This window comes from Brassica napus, chromosome C8 (assembly GCF_020379485.1).
Source record: "Brassica napus cultivar Da-Ae chromosome C8, Da-Ae, whole genome shotgun sequence".
In the NCBI taxonomy this organism is placed as follows: domain Eukaryota; kingdom Viridiplantae; phylum Streptophyta; class Magnoliopsida; order Brassicales; family Brassicaceae; genus Brassica; species Brassica napus.
In genome coordinates, this window is record NC_063451.1 from 17,715,582 (window position 1) to 17,737,287 (window position 21,706).

At 33.4% G+C, this 21,706-nt stretch overlaps 3 protein-coding genes across 4 annotated transcripts; 1 reads left to right on the forward strand and 2 right to left on the reverse strand.

The window, feature by feature from the left end:
* The first annotated feature begins 1,390 nt into the window (after positions 1-1,390).
* LOC106437450 (protein SUPPRESSOR OF FRI 4) lies at positions 1,391-4,165 on the forward strand. Of its 2 annotated transcripts, XM_013878343.3 has the most exons (7): positions 1,391-1,693; positions 1,992-2,092; positions 2,198-2,321; positions 2,602-2,912; positions 3,010-3,155; positions 3,231-3,284; positions 3,824-4,165. In XM_013878343.3, exons 1-7 carry the CDS (start codon positions 1,500-1,502, stop codon positions 3,893-3,895), a joined length of 1,002 nt encoding a protein of 333 aa, XP_013733797.2. In that variant the 5' UTR covers positions 1,391-1,499; the 3' UTR covers positions 3,896-4,165. The 2 variants fall into 2 exon arrangements, with proteins under 2 accessions (XP_013733797.2, XP_013733796.2); XM_013878342.3 differs by having other exon boundaries at positions 3,231-4,132.
* A 7,251-nt stretch (positions 4,166-11,416) lies between these two features.
* On the reverse strand, positions 11,417-12,757 carry LOC106437414. The gene has a single exon (XM_048766783.1). It carries the CDS (start codon positions 12,755-12,757, stop codon positions 11,417-11,419), a length of 1,341 nt encoding a protein of 446 aa, XP_048622740.1.
* An 848-nt stretch (positions 12,758-13,605) lies between these two features.
* LOC106437439 (protein UNUSUAL FLORAL ORGANS) lies at positions 13,606-19,071 on the reverse strand. Its single transcript, XM_013878334.3, has one exon. The coding sequence runs from the start codon at positions 15,110-15,112 to the stop codon at positions 13,772-13,774; it is 1,341 nt and encodes a 446-aa protein (XP_013733788.2). The 5' UTR covers positions 15,113-19,071; the 3' UTR covers positions 13,606-13,771.
* Between the last annotated feature and the right edge of the window lie 2,635 nt (positions 19,072-21,706).

A 21,706-nucleotide genomic window follows, 5' to 3' on the forward strand; every position in this document is an offset into this window, starting at 1 on the left:
TGATCGTTTTTATACGTTATATATATATATATATATATATATATATCAATATATGTGTGTAGATGAATTCTATTTTTCTTATGTAAGAAAAGATAGTTTTTATATTAATCATATTTATCTTCTAAAATTAAAATGTAAAACCAAAAAGTTTTAATATATATAACAATGTAAAAGAATATGATATCAATCTTCGTATCATATATCTTTAGAATTAAAATGTAAAACAAAATATTCCTCAAACTCTCATGCGGAATATATATCGTTATGATTTGAATAGATGAAGACTTTGAAGATGAATCACCTTAAGACTCGTATGTGGAATATATTTTTGGATCACTAATTTATCTTTTATTTAATTTATTATTAGGTTTTGATTTTATTCAGTATCAATACTATTAAATCAGGATCATGACCAATAGATCGAAGTTTAGTCCAACAATAACTATCTTATACATATTTATAACAACTTCTTTGATTCCAAATTAATAGGAACCCACTTCTTCCTAGCCTACTAAAAAAATGTCGACAACCTTTTAATATTAGAATCAACTTTTGCATTTTACTCAACTTTGTAACAACTACAACTGAATAATCATATTATATTCACTATTCATATTATATATTTATAAATATTAATTCCAATTTTAAAAACAAAATCAAATTATATAAGTAAATTTTAACAAATGGTATCAAAAAGGTTTAAAGCATAAAAATGATTTTAATACAAAATGGGTTATAATTTAAATATTTTATTTTAATCTATTATATTAAGACAACATCAAGATCTATTGACATAAGTGTGGTACAATTATTAAAACCTCTTATTAATCATATAATAAATATATTATACAAAGAAAAACACAAATATTAATAAAACATAAATATAAAAATTAAATTTCTAAAAAAATGTAAAACAAAAAAATAAGGACGGGTCAGAATCTAGTTTAATATTAATGTTTTGGATTTCTAATATTCAAAATTTTGAATTATATTATGAAAATTATTTTATTTTATATTATATAATTTATTTTTTTATATTTAATCGCGAGTTAGCTCATTTAACTAGATGATCTGAGTTCGAGTTTACATATGAAATTTCATATAATAAATGAACTGAGTTGAGTTAGCTCATGAAATATATGAACTCACTATGAGCTAAGCTGAGTTGAACGAGTTGTCAGCTCATTTTTGACACCCCTAAACACCACCTTGTCCTCAATTTTGGTGAATATAAAGTTTGTTGATGAGTTAAAAGAAAGAAAAAAAACTGATGTTCAAGTTAGAACTAAAATAGTAGAATTACAATTTGGCCCTACATAAAAAGGTGAAATTTCCAAATGAGCACCGTAAAAATAATCTTATCATGACACGTCTTCTAAATAAAAGAAAAGAAGAAGAATCTAGAGATCGCAGAAGCAAATAGATTGTGGGAACAGAAACCCTAGCGAGCGGAAGGAGAGGGAGGGAAGCGATCAATCGTGAGATAAACAGACAGGGTGATGGGGAAGAAGAAGAAGAGAGCGACGGAGAAGGTGTGGTGCTATTACTGCGACAGAGAGTTCGAGGACGAGAAGATACTAGTGCAGCACCAGAAAGCGAAACACTTCAAGTGCCATGCCTGCCACAAGAAGCTCTCTACAGCTAGCGGAATGGTCATTCATGTCCTTCAGGTTCATAAAGAGAACGTTACAAAGTATGTGCCTGATCATCTTTTGATTTCTATTTAAAAAATTGAATCTTTATTGCATTATCGGAAAGGACCACTCTTTTGATTGTTTGATAGGGAGATTTCAAGGGGGTTCAATGTGTTTGCATATCGAATTTTAAGTCTTGGTTTGGTTGGGTGTATTAAAAAGGGTAATTGATCCTTTTAGTAGCTGTTCTTGCTTGGGCTTGGGCTTGTAGCTAGAGATGATGCATAATGTTATAGTTCTCACATCACATCTTCTGATTTCATACACTGCTCTAACTTTGATATGTTTTCCCATTAGGGTTCCTAATGCTAAAGACGGTCGAGATTCAACTGATATTGAAATATACGGAATGCAAGGAATCCCACCTCATCTCTTGGCTGCTCACTACGGAGAAGAAGGTAAATGGACTTGACAACTTGACATGTATTATTGTTTGCATTATTGTTCATGTCATCTTCTTTATTTTGCATTAGTTAGTGTACTGACGCTGTGTTTTCTGCCAGAGGAAGAGTCTCTAGCCAAAATTGCAAAAGTTGAGATTCCTTCCGTCCCTATTGGTGCCGCAGTTCCTAGACCTTACGGAATGGTATATCAACCTCAACAAGTGCCTGGTGCTGTGCGACCTATGTATGTACACTATATTCTCTGTTTTGCTGTGACTTGTAGGATCTTAGGATGTTGTCTCTGTTTTCTTCATAATTTGATCCATAGCTACTTTTTTCGTTTCCTGGTCCTAAAATTTGACCAAATATGATCCACAAGGTTCTTTTTTTTTCCTTAGTTCGCTCTTAAGATTGTACAATATAGAACTATGGCTTAGAATAACTGTTCCACTATTGTTTTCTTATCTAAGATATTTTTTATATTTTATCACTTTTGATCATGTTATATTATTTTCTGTCAATAGGTACTATCCCGGTGCTTCTATTCGGCCTCCTGGTCCTGCATGGCCTATGCCTCCTCCACCGCAACAATGGTATCCACATAATCCAGCGGTTTCTGTTCATCCACCTGCCCATTTAGGGTATCATCCACAACAACTCTTTCCCGTTCATGGTATGGGGATGACTGTGCCAACATCATCTAATGTAGCCAATGGAGTCACTCCTTCATCATCTCCCGCAATGCCGGTTTCTCAACCTCTGTTCCCTGTTGTGAATAGCATCACTCCTTCCCAAGCTTCAGTGAATGCATATCCGCCTAATAACTCTTTTCCAGGTTTAGTCTTTTGTTCTCAGAATCGATTGCTTAGATTTAGCTCAGCTTGTTTTGGTTTTGAAACTTAATCTCTCTCTCTCTTATGTTTTTTTTGCAGTGGGTGGGACTAATCCTCATTCGTATGCTTCTGGTCCAGACACTAGTGGTCCTTCAATCGGTCCACCTCCTGTGATTGCAAACAAAGCTCCTACCTCTCAGCCTAATGAGGTCTATCTTGTATGGGATGATGAAGCAATGTCGATGGTTAGCTTCCTCCTGTACGTGTTGTATTGATGTCATTTAACGAATCAATTTGATCTGACTCGACTGTATTTGCAGGAGGAAAGAAGAATGTTCTTACCGAAATACAAGGTGCATGATGAAACTAGCCAGGTAAGTTCTGAAATTTCCCTTTTAAAGTTAAAGGTGCGTTTGCTTTGCACGTCTAACCCATTCGGTAGGCTTTATTTATGCCTTTTTCTTTAACTCCAGAGGCTATTGATTCTGTGCTAAGAGGTACCTTTACTATTTCAGTTTATTGTTTCTTCGCTTAGAATAAGAGAATTAAGGACATAGACAACAATAGTAAAGCATGTTTGATCATTGGTTTCTTTAGTAGCTTGCGATAGTACTTGCAAAAAGTAGTAAAGAAAAATGTGTTTGTATCTGCTTGCTCTCTTCATTGTGTATCCTCTTTCCTCTTGTATTGTATTAAAAAATAATTGGTGATTTGGTCCACAAGATCATACTCAACAGGTTTGGTTTCAAACCAGGTCAGCTCCTTTTTTTTTTATTTCATTAAAGTATGCAAAGTTTGGTACCTTTGCACAATCACTGTCTCGAGGAACAAGAAAAGAAAACTCTTTTTAGCCTTTCGACGAACTTTTTTATTTACTGAGAACCGGGCTTTGCTGTTTCTGAAATGGTTGCAGATGAACTCGATAAATGAAGCCATAGACAGACGAATCTCAGAGAGTAGGCTTGCTGGGCGGATGGCATTTTAAAAGTTTTGGCACCAAACCTGTGAGTCGAAGAAACCATCCAAGAAGATGATGATGGGCTTTTGTTACAACTCATCACTCACATTTATTCAGGTTTTTCAGAGGCTGAACTTGTATTCTGAATTTAAGTTATTACAATCTATATATGATGTAGTCTTTAGACTGGTGAGTTAGTTACCATTTCATTACTTTAGAGATCTCAGGGATTTTTTTCGAAGGTTTTTTTTTTTGTTTTGACTATCGTTTACTATATAAAAACAGATTCGCTCGAAATGTTTGCATCATGTTTATAGTATTTAGGCCAAAGTAAAAAAAGTGACATCCTTTACATCAACCATACATGCAGCAGCTATTACTCTGTCTCAACTAAAGTGAATTTTATTTGTGTATCCTACTCATTGGAACCAAGAAATTGCTAATGTGGGTCAAATGGAACGAATGCAAAGTTAGATATGTAAAGTGGATTTTGTTGAAACAAACGTGGTAATCTGTAATATTTAGGTGACGATTGTTTTCATAGTTTCTAGTTTTAGTTTTTTGTTTTAAGATTTTAGTTTTGGTTTTTGGTTTTCAGCTTTTGGTTTTTGGTTTTGCTGTATTTTTTTTATTTTTCAAAACTTAATTAATACATTACTTTAAAACTAGATGTTTTGTCCGCACATGCGGACATAATTATCTTATGAATACTTATTATTTTATGTGTTATTAATCCAAAAATCGGTATTATAAAACTCTAATTGGTGAACATGTTGAAGGAAAAAAATTATGGTGAATTCTTTGTTCCTCAAAATTTATACCAGTTATGTTGAAATTTTAGTCAAATTATTGAATGGTATATCCCACTTTTTTTCTTCTAAATTTTCCATGGAAGAATGAGTTTATAAGAAAAAAATTTCCTATGCAATTTTGATAAGGAACAAATTGAACAAAAATTCATATTTATTTTATTTTTTCAATTCTTCGAATGAAATTTTATTTTTTATTTTTTTCATTCTTTCAGTGGTCACTAACCGAAGCTATAGTGTTTCACGGATTAAACTGGTTTAAAATAAAAACAAGAAAATTTGTTTTGAACTCAGTCACAAGTTAAATTATTATTTATGATTTTAAATAGTTAAATCAAACGTCAAATTATTTATATATGTCAAAAAACGTTCATCAAACTATGTACTTATTATTGTGTTAAAAGTTTTAAAACACTCATATATTAGAAATAGTTTAGAAAATATTTTTATATAAATATTTTTGTTTGACTAATATTTAATTATAAACTGTTTTATATCTTATTTTTTTAACTTTATAATAAAAATATTGTTTTCAGATAGCAACACAATATATATAAGAATTCTCTTAATTTTTAAATATATTTTCACAATTTTATTATATTAGTTTATAATTAATTATTTAATATAACATATAAATTTAATATTATTAAAATAAAATACGTGTTTTTTTATATATAAAATTAATTACGGGTTTTGTGAAAATTAATAAATACTCAGTTAAAACCTAATAATAAATCAATGACCTATATAAAAGCTTAAAACCTAATAAAATACGACAAATAAGAAAATAAGAATTTTAATATAACATATAAATTTAAATATTATTAAATCAGAATTTGTTTTAGTTATATATAATACTCATTACGGATATTATTTTAAATTAATAAATTAGTGATTCAGCTAAAAATTATTAATAAATCAATGACTAAGCTAGAATCTAATAAAAACATGACAAATAAGCAAAATTGACTAAAATTATGGAAAACATGACAAATAAGCAAAATCAAAATAATTATATATCTAATTACATATTTTATAGTTATATTATTTAAATTAATAAATTATGGACTCAACTAAAAACTATTGATAAATTAATGACTCAGCTTAAACCTAATTAAAACATGACAAATAAGCAAAACTACCTAAAATCATGGAAATTATAGATAATAAGCTAAATCACTTCGTAAATAATAATATAGATATATATGGACTCAACTAAAAACTATTAATAAATTAATGACTCAGCTTAAACCTAATTAAAACATGACAAATAACTAAAATTACCTAAAGTCATGGATTCATGACAAATAAGCTAAATCACTTCATAAATAATAGTATAGATAATACAATAAAATAGCAATAAATATTTATATTTACAATTAAAATTTATCAAAATATTGTGATTATTATTTAAAATAAAATACAAAAACATATTTTAGTGATTATATTAAAAATTATATTATAGAAAATATAAATAAAATATATATAAAATTACACAAAAATAAAATTACTTAAAAGTTTGAAACTACTTAGAAATTTTTCTTATATAAATTATTTATAATTTGTAAAAACTTGAATAGCAATAGTTTTCTTATATAAATATTATAAATTATACAAAAATAAAAATACTCAAATTTTGAAAATAATTATAATTTTTTAAATTATTTGTATTTTCTTAAAGATGAATGACCATTTTTATTTTTCAAGATTAATACAATATATTTTATGAATAAGCCATATTATGTTTTCTAATTTTTAGTTATTTTTAATGTGACTAATAATTATTAAAAATATTCAATTATTTTATTTATAGAAATTAATAGCTAATTTTAAAATTAATTAATATTATTTATAAAATATATAAATTTATTTTAGAGATATAAAACACAAATAAAGTATTTCAGATTATTATTTAAATGATATCTAAAGTACAAAAATTGTATGATAATTTTATCTTTATGAAAATATTAATTATTAATTATTAATTATTAATTAATTAAAATATAGTAGTTTCTTCAAAAAAAAATTCGTTTTTTTTCATAAAAGCTAACAAAAATTGGTTTTTGGTTTTTTTTCATAAATTGGTTAAATTTTTCAAAAACTATTTTCCCTAAATTTTAGGAAATCTATTTGTTAAAAAGCTTGATTAACAAATGAAATGGTTTTTACAAAAACAAAAACTAAAAGCTAAAATTTGATTGGAGAAAAAATGTTTTTTGAGAAAATAAAAACCAAAAATTAGTCTAAAAACTACAAACAATCGAATTACTTTCTCTGGCACACTCACTCCGTCACTCGTCTACCCCAAAAAATATTTGGAGTAAATCCTAAACAAATAGATTGATCGGAAAGGGTTGTAAAAATCGTGGACATGCATTTTTTCTATGAAACAATCGATTTAGCTTTTTTTTTTTTTATAACACCTGATTATTATTAATAAACTTGTTCCGAACTTACAAAGTCACTGTGTAAGTAATGAGTTACACAAGAAAGAACATAATTGTAATAATAAAATCTATCATTTCCTAGTAGCGATTGTTTGGCCAACAAGTCAGCCACTTGGTTAGCATCTCGGTGAGTCCATACAAATCTGACTTCCTCAAACTGGTTTTTCCACCAGTTGATATCACGCATCCAGTTATAGGTATCAAACTGCAGAGTTTTTTTATTTAAAATATCAATTGCCTTCTTGCAATCTCCTTCTATTATCAAAAGCTTCACTCCTCTTGTCCACGCGTGCTGCATTGCAATTAAAATACCTTGTAGTTCACTCTCAAGAGCGTTGTTAACTCTATTCCCAATGGCTTGGCCTGCGCCACAGTATTGACCTCGATGATCTCTAAAAATCCAACCAGCTTTACTTTCAATTAGATTATTGACGAAAGAGCCATCAGTATTACATTTTATCCATCATGCCCTGGGTCTCTTCCATATTTTCCTGCGAGAATGATTCACATTGCTCTGTTGTCCCGGAGTTAATTCTTGAGTATGGACATTGTTATCTCGCCATTCTTTTGCATCTTTTTTTGCTTGCTGCAGCAGAACTCTCCACGGTACGTGTTTTGTCTGAAATATAAGGAGATTTCTACTCTTCCATAGTCTCCACAGAATCCAAATGGGTAAATCGTGTAGGTGAGTCAAAGTTGTAGATGCACTACATCTGATACATTCTTCGATCTTCTCCTCAAACGAAGTCGTGGAGCTATTGATTATTAAATTTGACACTCCTGAGGCTCTCCACATGGCTTTCGCATAGGTGCAATCAAAGAAAATGTGTTGTTCTGTTTCTTCTCCCTGACAGCATCTTTTGCATTGTGCATCATTGATTATATGTCGTCTTTTGAGATTATAGCTTGTAGCTAAACTTTGTGAAGTCATTTTCCATAGAAAGTGTTGTAGCTTGGACGGGATCCTTGTCTTCCATATCTTCTGTTTGAGTAGTGTATTTCCAGGTATTAGCTGAATTATCGGATTAGTTGGTAAGTGTGTACTAAGCCAATATCCAGATTTCACCGAGTATAATCCATCTCCATTGTATTGCCATCCCAACAAGTCTAAATTTGCTCTGGAACTGACCTTGAGATTTAGAATCTTTTGAACATCTTCATCAACGATAACCATACGAAGCTTGTTTTCATCCCATCGACTTCCATCTGTTGTCAAAAGTTGATCCACTGTGGAGAATCCAAAACCATTTCCATTAGATCTCGGGGGTCGTGGTGGATGACATGGTATCCAAGGGTCAATCCAAGTGCTGACCGTTGATCCATTACCAATAATAACCCGCAACCCTTGCTTGACTAAATCTCTTCCATGTAAAAGTGATTTCCAAGCATACGATGCCTTCTTTTTGAGTACCGCAGTAAGTATGTTTCCGTCTGGAAAATACCGAGCCTTCAACACTCTAGCCATTAAACACTCAGGATGCTGCATGATCCTCCAAACTTGCTTTCCCAGTAAAGCTTGATTGAAATTTGCTAAATCGCGAAAGCCCAGCCCCCCTTCTTTCTTTGGTAGACAAATCCGATCCCAGGAGAACCAGTGAATGCTCTTCTTATCTCCTGAACTCCACCAGAAGCGAGCTAATATTCCATTAATTTCCTCACAAATTTCTTTAGTCAATCTAAAGACATTCATGGAATAGATAGGCATAGCTAGAGCGATTGCTTTAAGTAAAACTTCTTTTCCTCCATGTGATAGATATCTCTGATGCCATCCTTGTGTTACTTTCTTGACTTTGTCTATAATGTATGCAAACATTTCACTCTTTTTTCTACCAAATTGCTCAGGTAGTCCAAGATACTTGCCCATTCCACCATCATTGTGTATCCCTAGGATGTTTCTCATTTGCGTCTTGACACCTTGTGAAACCTTACTCCCAAAAGTAATAGATGACTTCGTAAGGTTAATAGCCTGACCAGATACTTGTTCATATAACTCTAATATCTTTTTAAGTTGCGTCCCTGATCTTGCATTAGCCAAAGAGAAGAACAAAGAATCATCTGCAAAGAGCAGGTGGTTGATGGCTGGCGCTTGATTTGATATTTTTACGCCTAGGAGTCTCCGACTGAACTGAGCCTGATTCATTAGGTGTGATAAAACTTCAGCACACAAAATAAACAGATACGGTGATAGAGGATCTCCTTGTCGTATGCCCCTTTGCGGTGTGATAAAACCCTCTGGTGATCCATTGATGAGCACAGAAAAAGTAACTGAACTTATACACTTCATAATCCAGGTAATCCACTTATCATGAAATCCCATTCGCCTCATTGTTTCTTCCAGGAAATTCCATTCAAGCCTATCATAAGCTTTAGTAATATCTGTTTTCACAGCCATATATGATTTAGATTGTCTCTTTCTGACCTTTAGACTGTGGAACACCTCATGAGCAAGAATGATATTATCAGTAATCATTCTTCCCGGAATGAAAGCGGCTTGATTCTCTGTAATAAGGCCAGACAGATGCTTCTTCAACCTATTCACCAGGACCTTAGAAATGATTTTATAGGCCACATTACATAATGCAATAGGCCTAAACTCAGTCATACCAGTCAGAGGATATACTTTTGGAATTAAGCAAAGATGTGTGTGATTCAGTCGACTATCAAGATTGCCATTATCAAAAAACTGAATAATCTCGGAAATTACGTCCGACTTAATCTCCTCCCAATAGTTATGGTAGAAAATAGCAGAAAAACCATCAGGCCCTGGGGCTCTATGCCCTCCAATGTCAAACATAGCAGCTTGGATCTCTTCCTCTGTCACTCTAGCAATTAGTTCTGTATTTACTTCATCTGTTACTCTTGCCTGGAAACCTTGAAACACTTTAGAAAAGTGTGTTGAAGGATCCGCTGTTGATGAATAAAGTCTCTGGAAATAGTCTTCCGCCACTTTAGCTATGTTTTTGTGGCCTCTCTGTATAACTCCATGATCATCTTGTATAAAGGTGAGATTCATTCTAATTCGCCTGGCTTTTGTAATTGAGTGAAAGTAGGACGTGTTGCGGTCACCAGCTCTTAACCACATAACTCTGCTCTTTTGTTTCCAATACATTTCTTCTTCTACATATGCTTGGTTGAGGTCTTCCATAATGAGGTTTTTCTCCTGTGCAGTTGTAGCTGCCGAGCAGACTGCTCTATCTAGTTTACCCCGAAGCAACTGTATACGTTCTTCTGCATTAACACGGTTTAATCTTTTCCATGTAGAAATTTGAGATCGACATTTAATCAGACGTTGAGCAAGAGGGAGGTTCATCAGTTGTGATTGCACGGATCCTTTCCAGCCTCTTGATATTGTCTCTTTAAACCCCTCCTTCTGACACAAACGATTATCAAAGCGAAACAGTCTCCTTGGTTCTTCTATATCATGAGAAACAAAAGTCACCAAAGACCTATGATCTGATTCTCCTATTTCCAAGAATTCAGTTTCTGATGCAGGAAAATCATTAAGCCATTCACCATTAGCCATTGTTCTGTCAAGACAACATTGCACATGATGATCTCCTCTTTTTCCTACCCAAGAAAATCTGTTTCCCACCGACTTAAGATCCACAAGATCAAGACTGCGTACTAAAGTTCGAAATGTCTGGAAAGATGCAGCCGGTCTGAGACGACCTCCAATCTTCTCATGGTTACCAAGAATTTCATTCCAATCACCAAGAAGTAACCAGGGTTTATTTCTTCTATTTATTCCCCATCGGTCAAGTCTCTCCCATGTGTAATGGCGTAGTGAGGAAACCGGATGACCATATACAAACGTGAAATAGAAAGAAGAAACTTCATTGAAACTGACTTTACAGTCGATGAGATTAGGTGATTGACTTAAAACAGAAAGCTGAACATTGGGTTCCAAAAGATAACAAGACCACCGCTACTACCATTAGGAGGAACTGAAACATAATTTTGGAAACCTAATTGTGCCCCAACATCTCGCACTAGATCGTTTCCTTGCTTTGTCTCTGAAAGGCAGATGATGTCCAAGAGATACTTTTTATGTATCTCTTTAAGGCGTCGAACTGTCGAGTCATTGCCTAGACCTCGACAGTTCCAACAGGCTGTCCTCATGGCGGCAGTGGTGGTTCAGGGCCCACTGTGCCTCCCAATATGTTGCCATCAGTCTGCGCTTCTGCAGTTCCTTCTTGTACTCTCTCCTCCGTCATAGTCTCTTTCCTTCCACCATGCGCAGCACTTGATTCCCCTTTCTCAATACGCCTGAACTTGGTGTTATTCCCATTTGCTTATTCCAACCATGTCTTTCTCTTCAGAGAAGCACGACCATCAGAGCATTCTGCAAACGGAGAAATAGAGAACATCTCTTCTGAGTTGATATCGTCGGAATACATGTTAGGCATAGCTACACCAGCCCACAGCCAATCATCATCATGTGGCTCTTCTTCTGGACTCATTACTTCTTCAGTCACTTCATCTTCAGGACTTTGAATCTCAGCAGGCTGGTGCTCTTCTTGTACTTCACGTAAATGATCTTGATCTCCCTCGTTCGCCTCCTCCTCGTTGATTTCTTCAATATGTACTCCAGGGTTGCCCTGATGTTCAGCCTCATTCATATGATCATCTGCTCCATCATCTCCATCGTCTGGCCCTTCCTCAGGTCCTCCATTCGGATTTAAGCAGCGACCCGAATCATGTGTGATAAGACCGCAAACTTCACAGAAACCTCTCAATCGCTCATACTGAAAACGAAGGAGAGTATTGATACCAGGAGTAAACTGGAAGTTTCTCTGAAACTTGAGTGGTTGTGTGATGTCCCAGTTAAGACGAAACCGCACAAACTCCATCTGTCCTCCTGTTTCTTCATTATACTCCATCTGGATATATTGATGACCCATAGCACGAGCAATATGCAGAATCACTTCCCGGTTCATGTACTGGAGCGGAATACCCCTCACTTGGATCCAGAACGGGATAAAATTGAGCAACGCCATGTCCATCAGAGGTGTCCACCGTTGAAGGACAATCATCCTATCTGCATACGCCCAAGGCCCACGTCGAACCACCGTATCCATCGCTTCCTCGGAAGGGAAAAAAAATTGGAATCTTCTCCCCTCTATAACACGACCACGAGCAAGTCCTTCCAATCCCCAAACCCGAGGCATGGTGGCAACAAGGTTGCGCAAATTTTGTCGACGAGGCATAGAGGGACGTCCAATAAGGATGAAACGGTTCTCTGCCGCTGCTTGTCTCACCACTTCAGGGGGAAGAACAAAGGGAGCGTCCTCACTTCCTAAGTCGATGTCTTGCATGGCACGTCTGAGATTGTCTGTCATCGTGTTTTGCGTATTTTGCTTGAAAAGATAATGTAGATATTCTGAAAGGAATTCATCAATAGTACGAAGAAGATAGAAGTTCCATTCTCTTTTATAGGCACTTCTACTAAATCTCTTACTTAATACGTCATCATGTTGAGAAGTTATTCTGAACATGGGGAAACAGGGCATCGTGTGGGTAGAACATGGGTTGTTGTGCCACTCATCGCCATCAGAATCATGCTCAACCAACATGATCGTGGTGAGCCATTGCATGAATTGTAACCGTTTTCCAATCGCCTCTAGAATCGCCATAACCGTTCGCTCCGGCAGTTTTCTATTAACATTTGAAGAAAGATCTCTATCGATTTAGCTTTTAAAAATGAATTTAGAGCTAAAAATTTAAAATATATTAGGAAATCAATTTTTCAAAAACATTTATTTACTAGTTTGGATATCTTTGAAAATAAATGACCAAAACAGAAAAAATTAAAGTCAGCCAAAATATCTCTGTCTAAACGAAAGCAAAAAAACTAAAGTCACAGCATTAACCAATCGAACCCAAAAACACATTTTATGTATGAATAAAGTTGATTTGGTTGAGACGGAAGATCTGTTTAAGGTTGCTGAGGAGTTCCAAAATATTCCAGGATATGAAAGGTACGTAAGAAGATAGAGTCAGTTTCAAAACAACGAACGGGGATCTCTTAAATTGCAACTAAAAACAAATTCTTTCTGCTTGGTGTTCTAGGTACTTTCATGATATTAGGACTCGAGGGATCTGGAGTTAAAGATTTCAGCCACTATTTAATGGACCAAGCAGTTAAGAAACCATGGGAGGTAGATCCAATTCACCATGAATGAAGAAGTCATGAAGAACATCTCTCTTGAGGTTGTTAGGGAGAGATTGCTAGACCATGTTAATCAGTTTAATAATAATCTAACCTCTACTTTTATGATGTTTTTTTTTAACACTCATTCAAATTTCAAAAGAGCACTAACAAACACTCACCATTGTATAAATAAGCTTAAACGAGTAAAAAGGAATTAGTTCATATTAGAAAATATTAAACTATAAGTAAACCAGATATAGGAGGTACCGTATGGTATGAAGCACCGTCTAGTGGATTGGAGGAGAGACCAGTGAGAAGTTGTCAAAGATTAGACATTAGAAATATAATCTTACTACAAGGGCTACAAACAGAGGATACAAAGCAATAAGATAAAGCAACATAGTTTTTTTAATGCAACACAATTTTCTAAAAGCAACAAGTAGTCTTAACGCTAGAAATGGAAACGGCACGTAGTTTCTTGACAAAAGCCTAAAAACTAACAGGCTCCAGGAAATGGAAGTGCTAACTGATCAAGAAGACTAACCACGGGTGTAGTAAGTACCGGGTCATAAGCAAAACCCTGCAGCACCTCTCCCTCTGAACCACCTGAGCCAACACCGCCACTGCTGCCACGGGAGTATGGACACGGTGGGACCCACAACCAACTCTTTCTCACCATATCAAACAGCAACTGAAGTGAAGCCCTTCTTAACACAATCATTACAAACTCTTGGTTTCCGACACACTCGAACCCTTTTCCGCCTTCTTCCACTGCAAACTGTGTGTAGAGCGGCTGAGGCATCCTTTCGATCTCGACCCACGTGGCGTTATCTTGCTGCAAACTCCAAAGCCTAAGGCTTTTGGGAACGTTAAGCTTGCTTTTCTCAACGGCCGCCACGAGAACGAGCCTTCCTTTGCTCTCTAACAAGCTTGGAGACCGGAGAAATCTCCTCATCGGAGCTTGGATCTTGATCCAACGGTTTCCCGTAACCTCATAGCACAAAACGCTAAAAGGGCTATAGTTCATACAATAAAACTTGCCTCCCACGTAAACCATCTTACCTGATTCCAAGCTACAAAGCCGCGGCAGAGAAGAAACCATCGCCCAAAGGGAGAAGAACCCTCCGGCGTCAACGTGGAAACTCTCCGAGGAGAGGTTTTTCACGGCGTAAGGAGATATGAGGTCGTCTCCGGCGACGGTAACATCAATGGAAGTTGGAGTTACTGAGAGACCTATCGAAGGGAACAGCCTTGGCCTTGACATTGGTGGCAACTGACTCACGGATCCAACAAGAGGGTTACATAATAGAATGGTTTTGAGACCAGCTTCTTCAGAGACCCAACTCACCAACCCTCCAGATGAACCTGAAGGATAAAACCCTGAAGGGATGTAAGGAAAAGAGAGACGATACCATCTGATTTCATTAGGGTCAAACAAGAAGCCTTCAGCTTTATTGGAACCATCATCGTTTGCTCCTCCTCCACCTCCTCTCTTGTAGATGTAGCTTTTGAGGGTTTTGTGTTTGAAGAAGAGGAAACAGTTGTGTCGGGGAGGAAGTAGTTGTAGATATATCTCGAGGAAAGTGTTGGAGAAAAGTAGACCGTAGAATCTCTTGCAGACGCAACGTGACCGGAAAAACGCTGGAGGTGGAAGAAAAGCGATGATACGGTCAAGAAGCGAAGGAGGTAGCTTGCTCCAAATCCGACCGTCCATCCACTGACCGGAGGTTGAATCTGTGGTTGTGCTAGTGGTTGTGCTACTGTTGCTGCTACTGGTGAAGGTGTAAGAGAACGGTAAGTGTGCAGATGGGTTAGTGATGAACATATTTCTTTCCATTTTGATGTTTAGGCTTTGGCATGTGAAAGATACGGTGAAAAAGGGATTTGAGATTTTCTCTGTCTGAAATGGATTTGGAGTTTTCTTCTTTGGTTGGGAAAAAAAGGAAGATTTAGCTTTTAGTGATTTTTTGGGGAAGTTTTTGTGAAAGTTATGCAAAACTCATCGTAGGTAAAAGAGGCGGAGATTGTATGTATATAGCTTTTGAAGAAGTAACAAAGAGAAGACAAAGTAGTTCTCTAGTCACTCTCTACTTCTTGCATGGGTTTTTGATATTCAACAGAGTAAAGTGGCATATATTTATATATAAAAGAATAACTTATATATAGGCAGAGTAAATGAAATATGTTAAAAGCAAAAACCAAGGTAAACTGAATTTATACAAAGCACATAACTTCTTTATATTGAAGAATAAAAAGAAAACGTGTTTCTTTATTGTTAAAAAGGTACAGTGTGACACACCAATAAGTATAGAAATAATAGGGAACTTTTTGTATCTAAATTAATATTTATTTTTTAATGTATGATGAGCTATAAATTATTTCAAATAAGTTAGTATACGTTATTTATATTTTCTAGTGTGCTAACTAAACCAGTCAAGAAGCCCATTTCCAAAAAAAAAAAAAAAAAAAACTAAACCAGTCAAATGCAGAAGACAAGAAAAATGTTAACTCCAAAACAACTAAAATTTCTCAAGGAGTTTGAATTTCTTTTATTAATAAATTGTAAAGTAGTATGTATTCAATATATATACCGGATGAATTTGGTATCATTCGAACAGTTTTAACTAGACCAAACTTCCACAAGCACAACTATCCAAAAAACCTTGTTATAACAACAGTTTGTTTATATCAATTGACTAACAAATTTTTGTTTGTATATGTGTGGGTAAACGTGAAAATGGTGGCAGAGGAAGTGATGGTTCTTAATGTTGAGAGCTACAGAGTTATCTTGTCATGCCCAGCATCGACATTATTAATTCAGAGACTACTCCAATACTTTTCACACTTGATCACATCTTCGTCTTCTTTTTCAACTCTAGTTTTATCGTAATCTACATGCACGCTCCTCTTCTTCTTTTTCTTTTTGATAATAGCCAGACAAATTGTACTCATTGAAGATCAAATCAGAGAATACTTGAAGAATATTGTGCAAGTTATTCTAGATTTAATTTTATTAACTCAAACAACCCAATTATATCATTTCCTTTCTTTTAAATGTGTTTATTCAAATTTTTAAAAGTTTTTATTTAAAGTTAGACAGTTAGTTCTCTAAATTCTTAGAAATGGAAACCAGTCAATTGCTACTAGTCTACTACAAGTTTGAAGAAGAAATATATGTATATGCCCCTTAATTTAACGACTTTTGTTGGAGGAAATCACATATATTATATTTGGATTAGAAACGAAAATTTTACATATATAATAGGATTTAATACAGTCCACTAATTAAAGTTTCATCAAGAAAAGATGGGAAACTTGTGCAACATGGAAGAACGCTTTGAGTTACTAAAAAAACAAAGAAGAACGCTTTTACCAAAAAAATACATAGAAAAACCGGATTGTAGAAGGTACACAATGAGATCAGAAATGGAAGAGCTACTTCACGTAAAGGTGAAAAATCTTTTAAAATCTACATTTTGATACAATATATTTGGTATAAAAATATAGATAAATCTGATCTAGCGTTGAAACCATGGAAACCACCATGGAAAAAACAACATTACATGATGAAAGATGTTTTCTCTTTGTTGTATGGCGACATTCTTACTGTCGTTAAAAGTTGGTCATCTTAGACCATCTGCAATCCACCTCTATTTTTATCTCTATATTTTCCCCTAAAATAGAGAAACTCTATTATAAAGGTGAAAATGCTTCAATGTATGCCTCTATAATAGAGTTCCTCTATTTATAGGAAAAAATATAGAGATATGTTATTTCCACCTCTAAATATAGAGGCAAAAAGTAACTTTCCTCTGTATTTTCATCTAAAATAAAGAAACTCTATTATAGAGACATACATTGGAGCATTTTTACCTCTATAATAGAGATCTCTATTTTAGAGAAAAATATAGAGGTGTACATTGGAGATGCTCTTAGACTTTATTCTTCACGGTTGAATCAATGCATTGAATTCTTTACCAGAGAATATTTATACCTCTAATTTGGGTCAAGGCTAACATAATACAACAAAGGAAGTTGATGTTAATGATGCGACGAAGATCTAATGTTCGTAAGAAGAATATTAGAGTTAATACTCTACAAATAAAGAAGATCGATGCTTTATATCACTTGATCTATTATTGTCTTCTAATCATTTTACTATATTTTTTGTTGTTTTTTATTTCATTTGAATTATGTATTTGTATCAAGTTCTAATAATATAATAAATTTCGGTTGTTAAAAAAAAATAAGAACGTTAGTTTTAAAAAGAAATATATGAACGTAGTTTTGGAAAAACGAAAGTAGTTTCTCTTTTTTTTGGTCAAAAGAAAGTAGTTTCTAAACAGAAGATTATAAAGAAAAAAAATAAGAAGTAGACGTTCATAAAAGTGAGAATTAGAAATAGGAAATATGTTTAGCAAATAAAAATAAATAAATATGCGAATACTTTTTTATAATCAAGATACATGTGATGTGATCGAGCGGTTTGTCATAACGTTTCTTTTTTTTGTGGACAGAAAATAAGAATTTGCGCCCATAATGTTATAGCAGAAATAGGCTATATACCTAATTGACGTTGTTAATTGTAAACGAATAAACTGTGTCACCCGTATTCAATGTTGTTTTCATGTTGTTGTATGAAACATGTCACTAATATATAGTTATCGATTTAAATCATGAATAGCAACTCGGCCTCGTTAAAACAAAACATATTCAATGTTCAAAGATGTGAGAAAATGCAACACACAAAGGGTGAAGTAGAAAGACGTTAAGGGTTAGAGAGACATGATGACTGAAAATAAAGAAATAGAAAGAGTGAAGTAGAGTCAGATCAAAAGTCCAATCAGGGTTTCTTATTTAAGGCTTTGTTTACCGTGAAAATAATATGTACATGTGAGAAGAATATCTGAAAACTGACAAGTCGCAAAAGAGTAATAATATTCTCTATTTGCAGTAACTCAAGAGGCTTCGCTTTTGATTGTGTTTTGATGCTTAAAGGAAGTCTCTGAAACCAAACAGTGTCTTGTGTTTGTCAAATCATCTCGCTTCCCATTTCCCAACTAGGTTATAACTTTTAATCACGCCTACAAGTCGTACCCATAGTAAATTGTCCATTTTAATTAACCGGGTAGAATATAGTAAATTAAAAGTTATCCTGAATAAAACTCTACTTCCTCCATTTTCTTTTATCTGACACTTTAAATTTGTGAATACAAACTAAGAAAATATTTAATTTTACATATTTCTAAATAAAACATCATAAATATATAACTAATCATAATTTAATTAATAGAACAATATTTTGTATAATTTAGAAGGACATACAACATAAAAATCAATAAATTTTACATAATAAATTAAAAACTTTATCTAATTTGAAAGAAAAAAATCTTCAAAATATCATCTACTAAAAACAGTAGAAACATTTATTTAAGATTTCAGTCCAACTACCACCATATTGTAATATTATGCAGTGTTTATATACACGTGTTTTGACAGTTTAGTCACACACAAAAAAATAGTTTGTCACAAATCTCCTGCCAAATAGAATTTTTAATACAGTAATTGCTGATTTTCTGGAGAAAATATTTTAATAATCATTCAATCGAATATTAAGACTTATTAGAAAGGTTATTGAGAGAGTGATTTATGTAGATTTTGTTGATTTCAAAAGTTGACAGATTTTTAAAAAGCTGAAAAAGATTTCCTGGCCTTTAACAAATTGTAACATCCCGAGTTGTGATATGTGAAAAGGTTCAAGAGAATTGATTTGTTAACCTATGTCACCAAAGTTGACTTATCTTTTCCGGAGCACATCCTGAAAGAACTCCAGAGTTAAGCGTGCTTGAGCTGGAGTAGTGGAAAGATGGGTGACCTATCAAGAAGTGATTCGCGATAGCGTGCGAGTGAGACCAAAGCACGGGGAAAGGTCGGGTGGTGATTGCAGGGTCAGTAAACAATGATTTCGAGCCTTAAAAAAATTAACGGACCGACCGTCAGATGGGATGGAACCCACGGACCGAGAGAGCGGACGTGGATGGCCCATTAGCCGTGGGCGGGCAGGGCGTTATAATTAGTATCAGAGCTGGTTAGCCATCTCAGTTCTGACCTGAGAGGCGTCTTGAGACCTGTCGTGGGGCGCAACGAAAACGTTGCGTTCTTTGAGAGGGGGTGAATTATAACATCCCGAGTTGTGATATGTGAAAAGACTTAAGAGAATTGATTTGTCTACCTATGTCACCAAAGTTAACTTACCTTTTCCGGAGCACGTCCTAAAAGAACTTCAGAGTTAAGTGTGCTTCAGCTGGAGTAGTGGAAGAATGGGTGACCTATCGGGAAGTGATTTGCGATAGCGTGCGAGTGAAGCCAAAGCACAGAAAAAGGTCGGGTGGTGATTGCAGGGTCAGTAAACAATGATTTCGAACCTTGAAAAAATTAACAGACCGACCGTCAGATGGGATGGAACCCACGGACCGAGAGAGCGGGCGTGGATGGCCCATTAGCCGTGGGCGGTCAGGCGTTATACAAATATCCATCCATATTTATAGAATCTATACAATTTTTATAGATTGTCATGGATTTTCATAGATTCATATTAATTTTTTTTTATTTTTTATGTAATGTATTATTCCATATAACTAGTATGTAAATGATGTGTTGGAAGGTCTATGTGAACAGTAAGATATGTCAATAAAAATATATTTCCGTGGTCTTAGCTTTTTTGAAAGACATGTTACATGTATTCGAAAAGTCTGGGCTTTGTCATTTTAGATGTGCTATAGTGTCATCGTTCAATTTGATTTCCTATATAAATATGCTTTTCCTTATTTATTTTTTTTGGCAAGAACTGATCAATGTGTATTCATCAAAAAAATATGCTAAATAGTATAACATTTCTTGTCTTGGTAGAAATTGAAAAATAAGCGTAAGAATGTTTATTTAACAAAGATTGAATTACAAAATCATTACACCAATAACAAAAAATTTAAGAAAAGTTAAAATCATCACACCAACAACAATTAAGACTTCAAGAATCATGAATGTTCTTATATGGGTAACTGTTAGGTCAAAAATTAAATGCTACTAAGTAACTAATAATAATTATGCAAATTTAAAATATTTAGAATTTGATTTTATACCAATTCAGGTAATTTCTTTCTCATATGTTTTCTATAGTAAGATAAATAGATACATATGCTTGCATGTACGTGAATGTTCATTTATTGCGTGTTCACTCAAAATTCACTTCTCTCTAGCCCTAAAATCTATGGAAAAGAGGGGATAGAAAATTGTAAATGTATGAAATTCTGGAACTCAAAGTAAATATTAACCTTCAAGAAATCGCCATTTATGGAAAATGTTAAAAACTTTTTTGAACTTCGTAATTTCGAGTTGTATTCACTTTTGAAGCAACCTTATTTTGTTTTTCACCTTTTGACACTTAAATTTAACTTTTCACATAGATCAGTAAGCCCATTGAGTCATTGACCCGTATATTTACTATGAGAGTTAAGTTATGAATGAATAATTTCTTTTTAGAATATTAAATAATAACATCCCACCAGTATATTATCTAGGAGGGGTGTGATATGTGCCCCATTCTAATATTTTCTACTAATTATTAGTACTAAGTTTATTCAAATACATCTGTACTAAACTTTGAGTTATAAGAAAATGGTTATGTGTCTTATACAAAAAACTGTTTTGGATCCGGTTTATAGATAATAAAAAAATAAATCGATTGAATAAACAAAGTTAAATATAATTTTTCTTCTTGAGCTATAATAAATGTAAGATACATTCACAAAATAACCTAATTCTGTGCAGTATTTAGATAAATGACTTGATCTTTCTATATTTATACTTACAATAGAGATTTTCTTCTATATGAATATAAGTTAATAAATTTAAATATATAATAAATATAGTTATTTATATTTAATAGTAAGATATATTAAATTATTAATATAAAACTAATCAATTAATGTTTAGTAAATTCAATGTAAAATTATATATTTAAAATTAATTAGTTCATTTATTAATAAAACTCTGATTATCAGATAACATAATTTATTTGGTCTTAACATATACAAAATTCAAACAAACATTTAAGTTTATAAATAATACTAGACAAGTAAAAACAAATTACATTTTCATGCTTTTAATGGTGAAACAAATATACAAATTCGAAGGAAATAATAAAAAGTAAAAGTTGTAGTAAGAAATAATTAATTATTTAAATTTGATAATAAATTTTAAAATATATTTATATTATTTTATTTATTTATTTATCCACCATTAGAACAATTAAGCTGTAGTACGTATATAAAAGCTTAAGTGGGTGGGTGTAAAATTAGTACTTCATTAACATAAGAACATCCTAAATTTAGTAAATAACTATCAAAACTATTTTAATATTTTTTATACAATC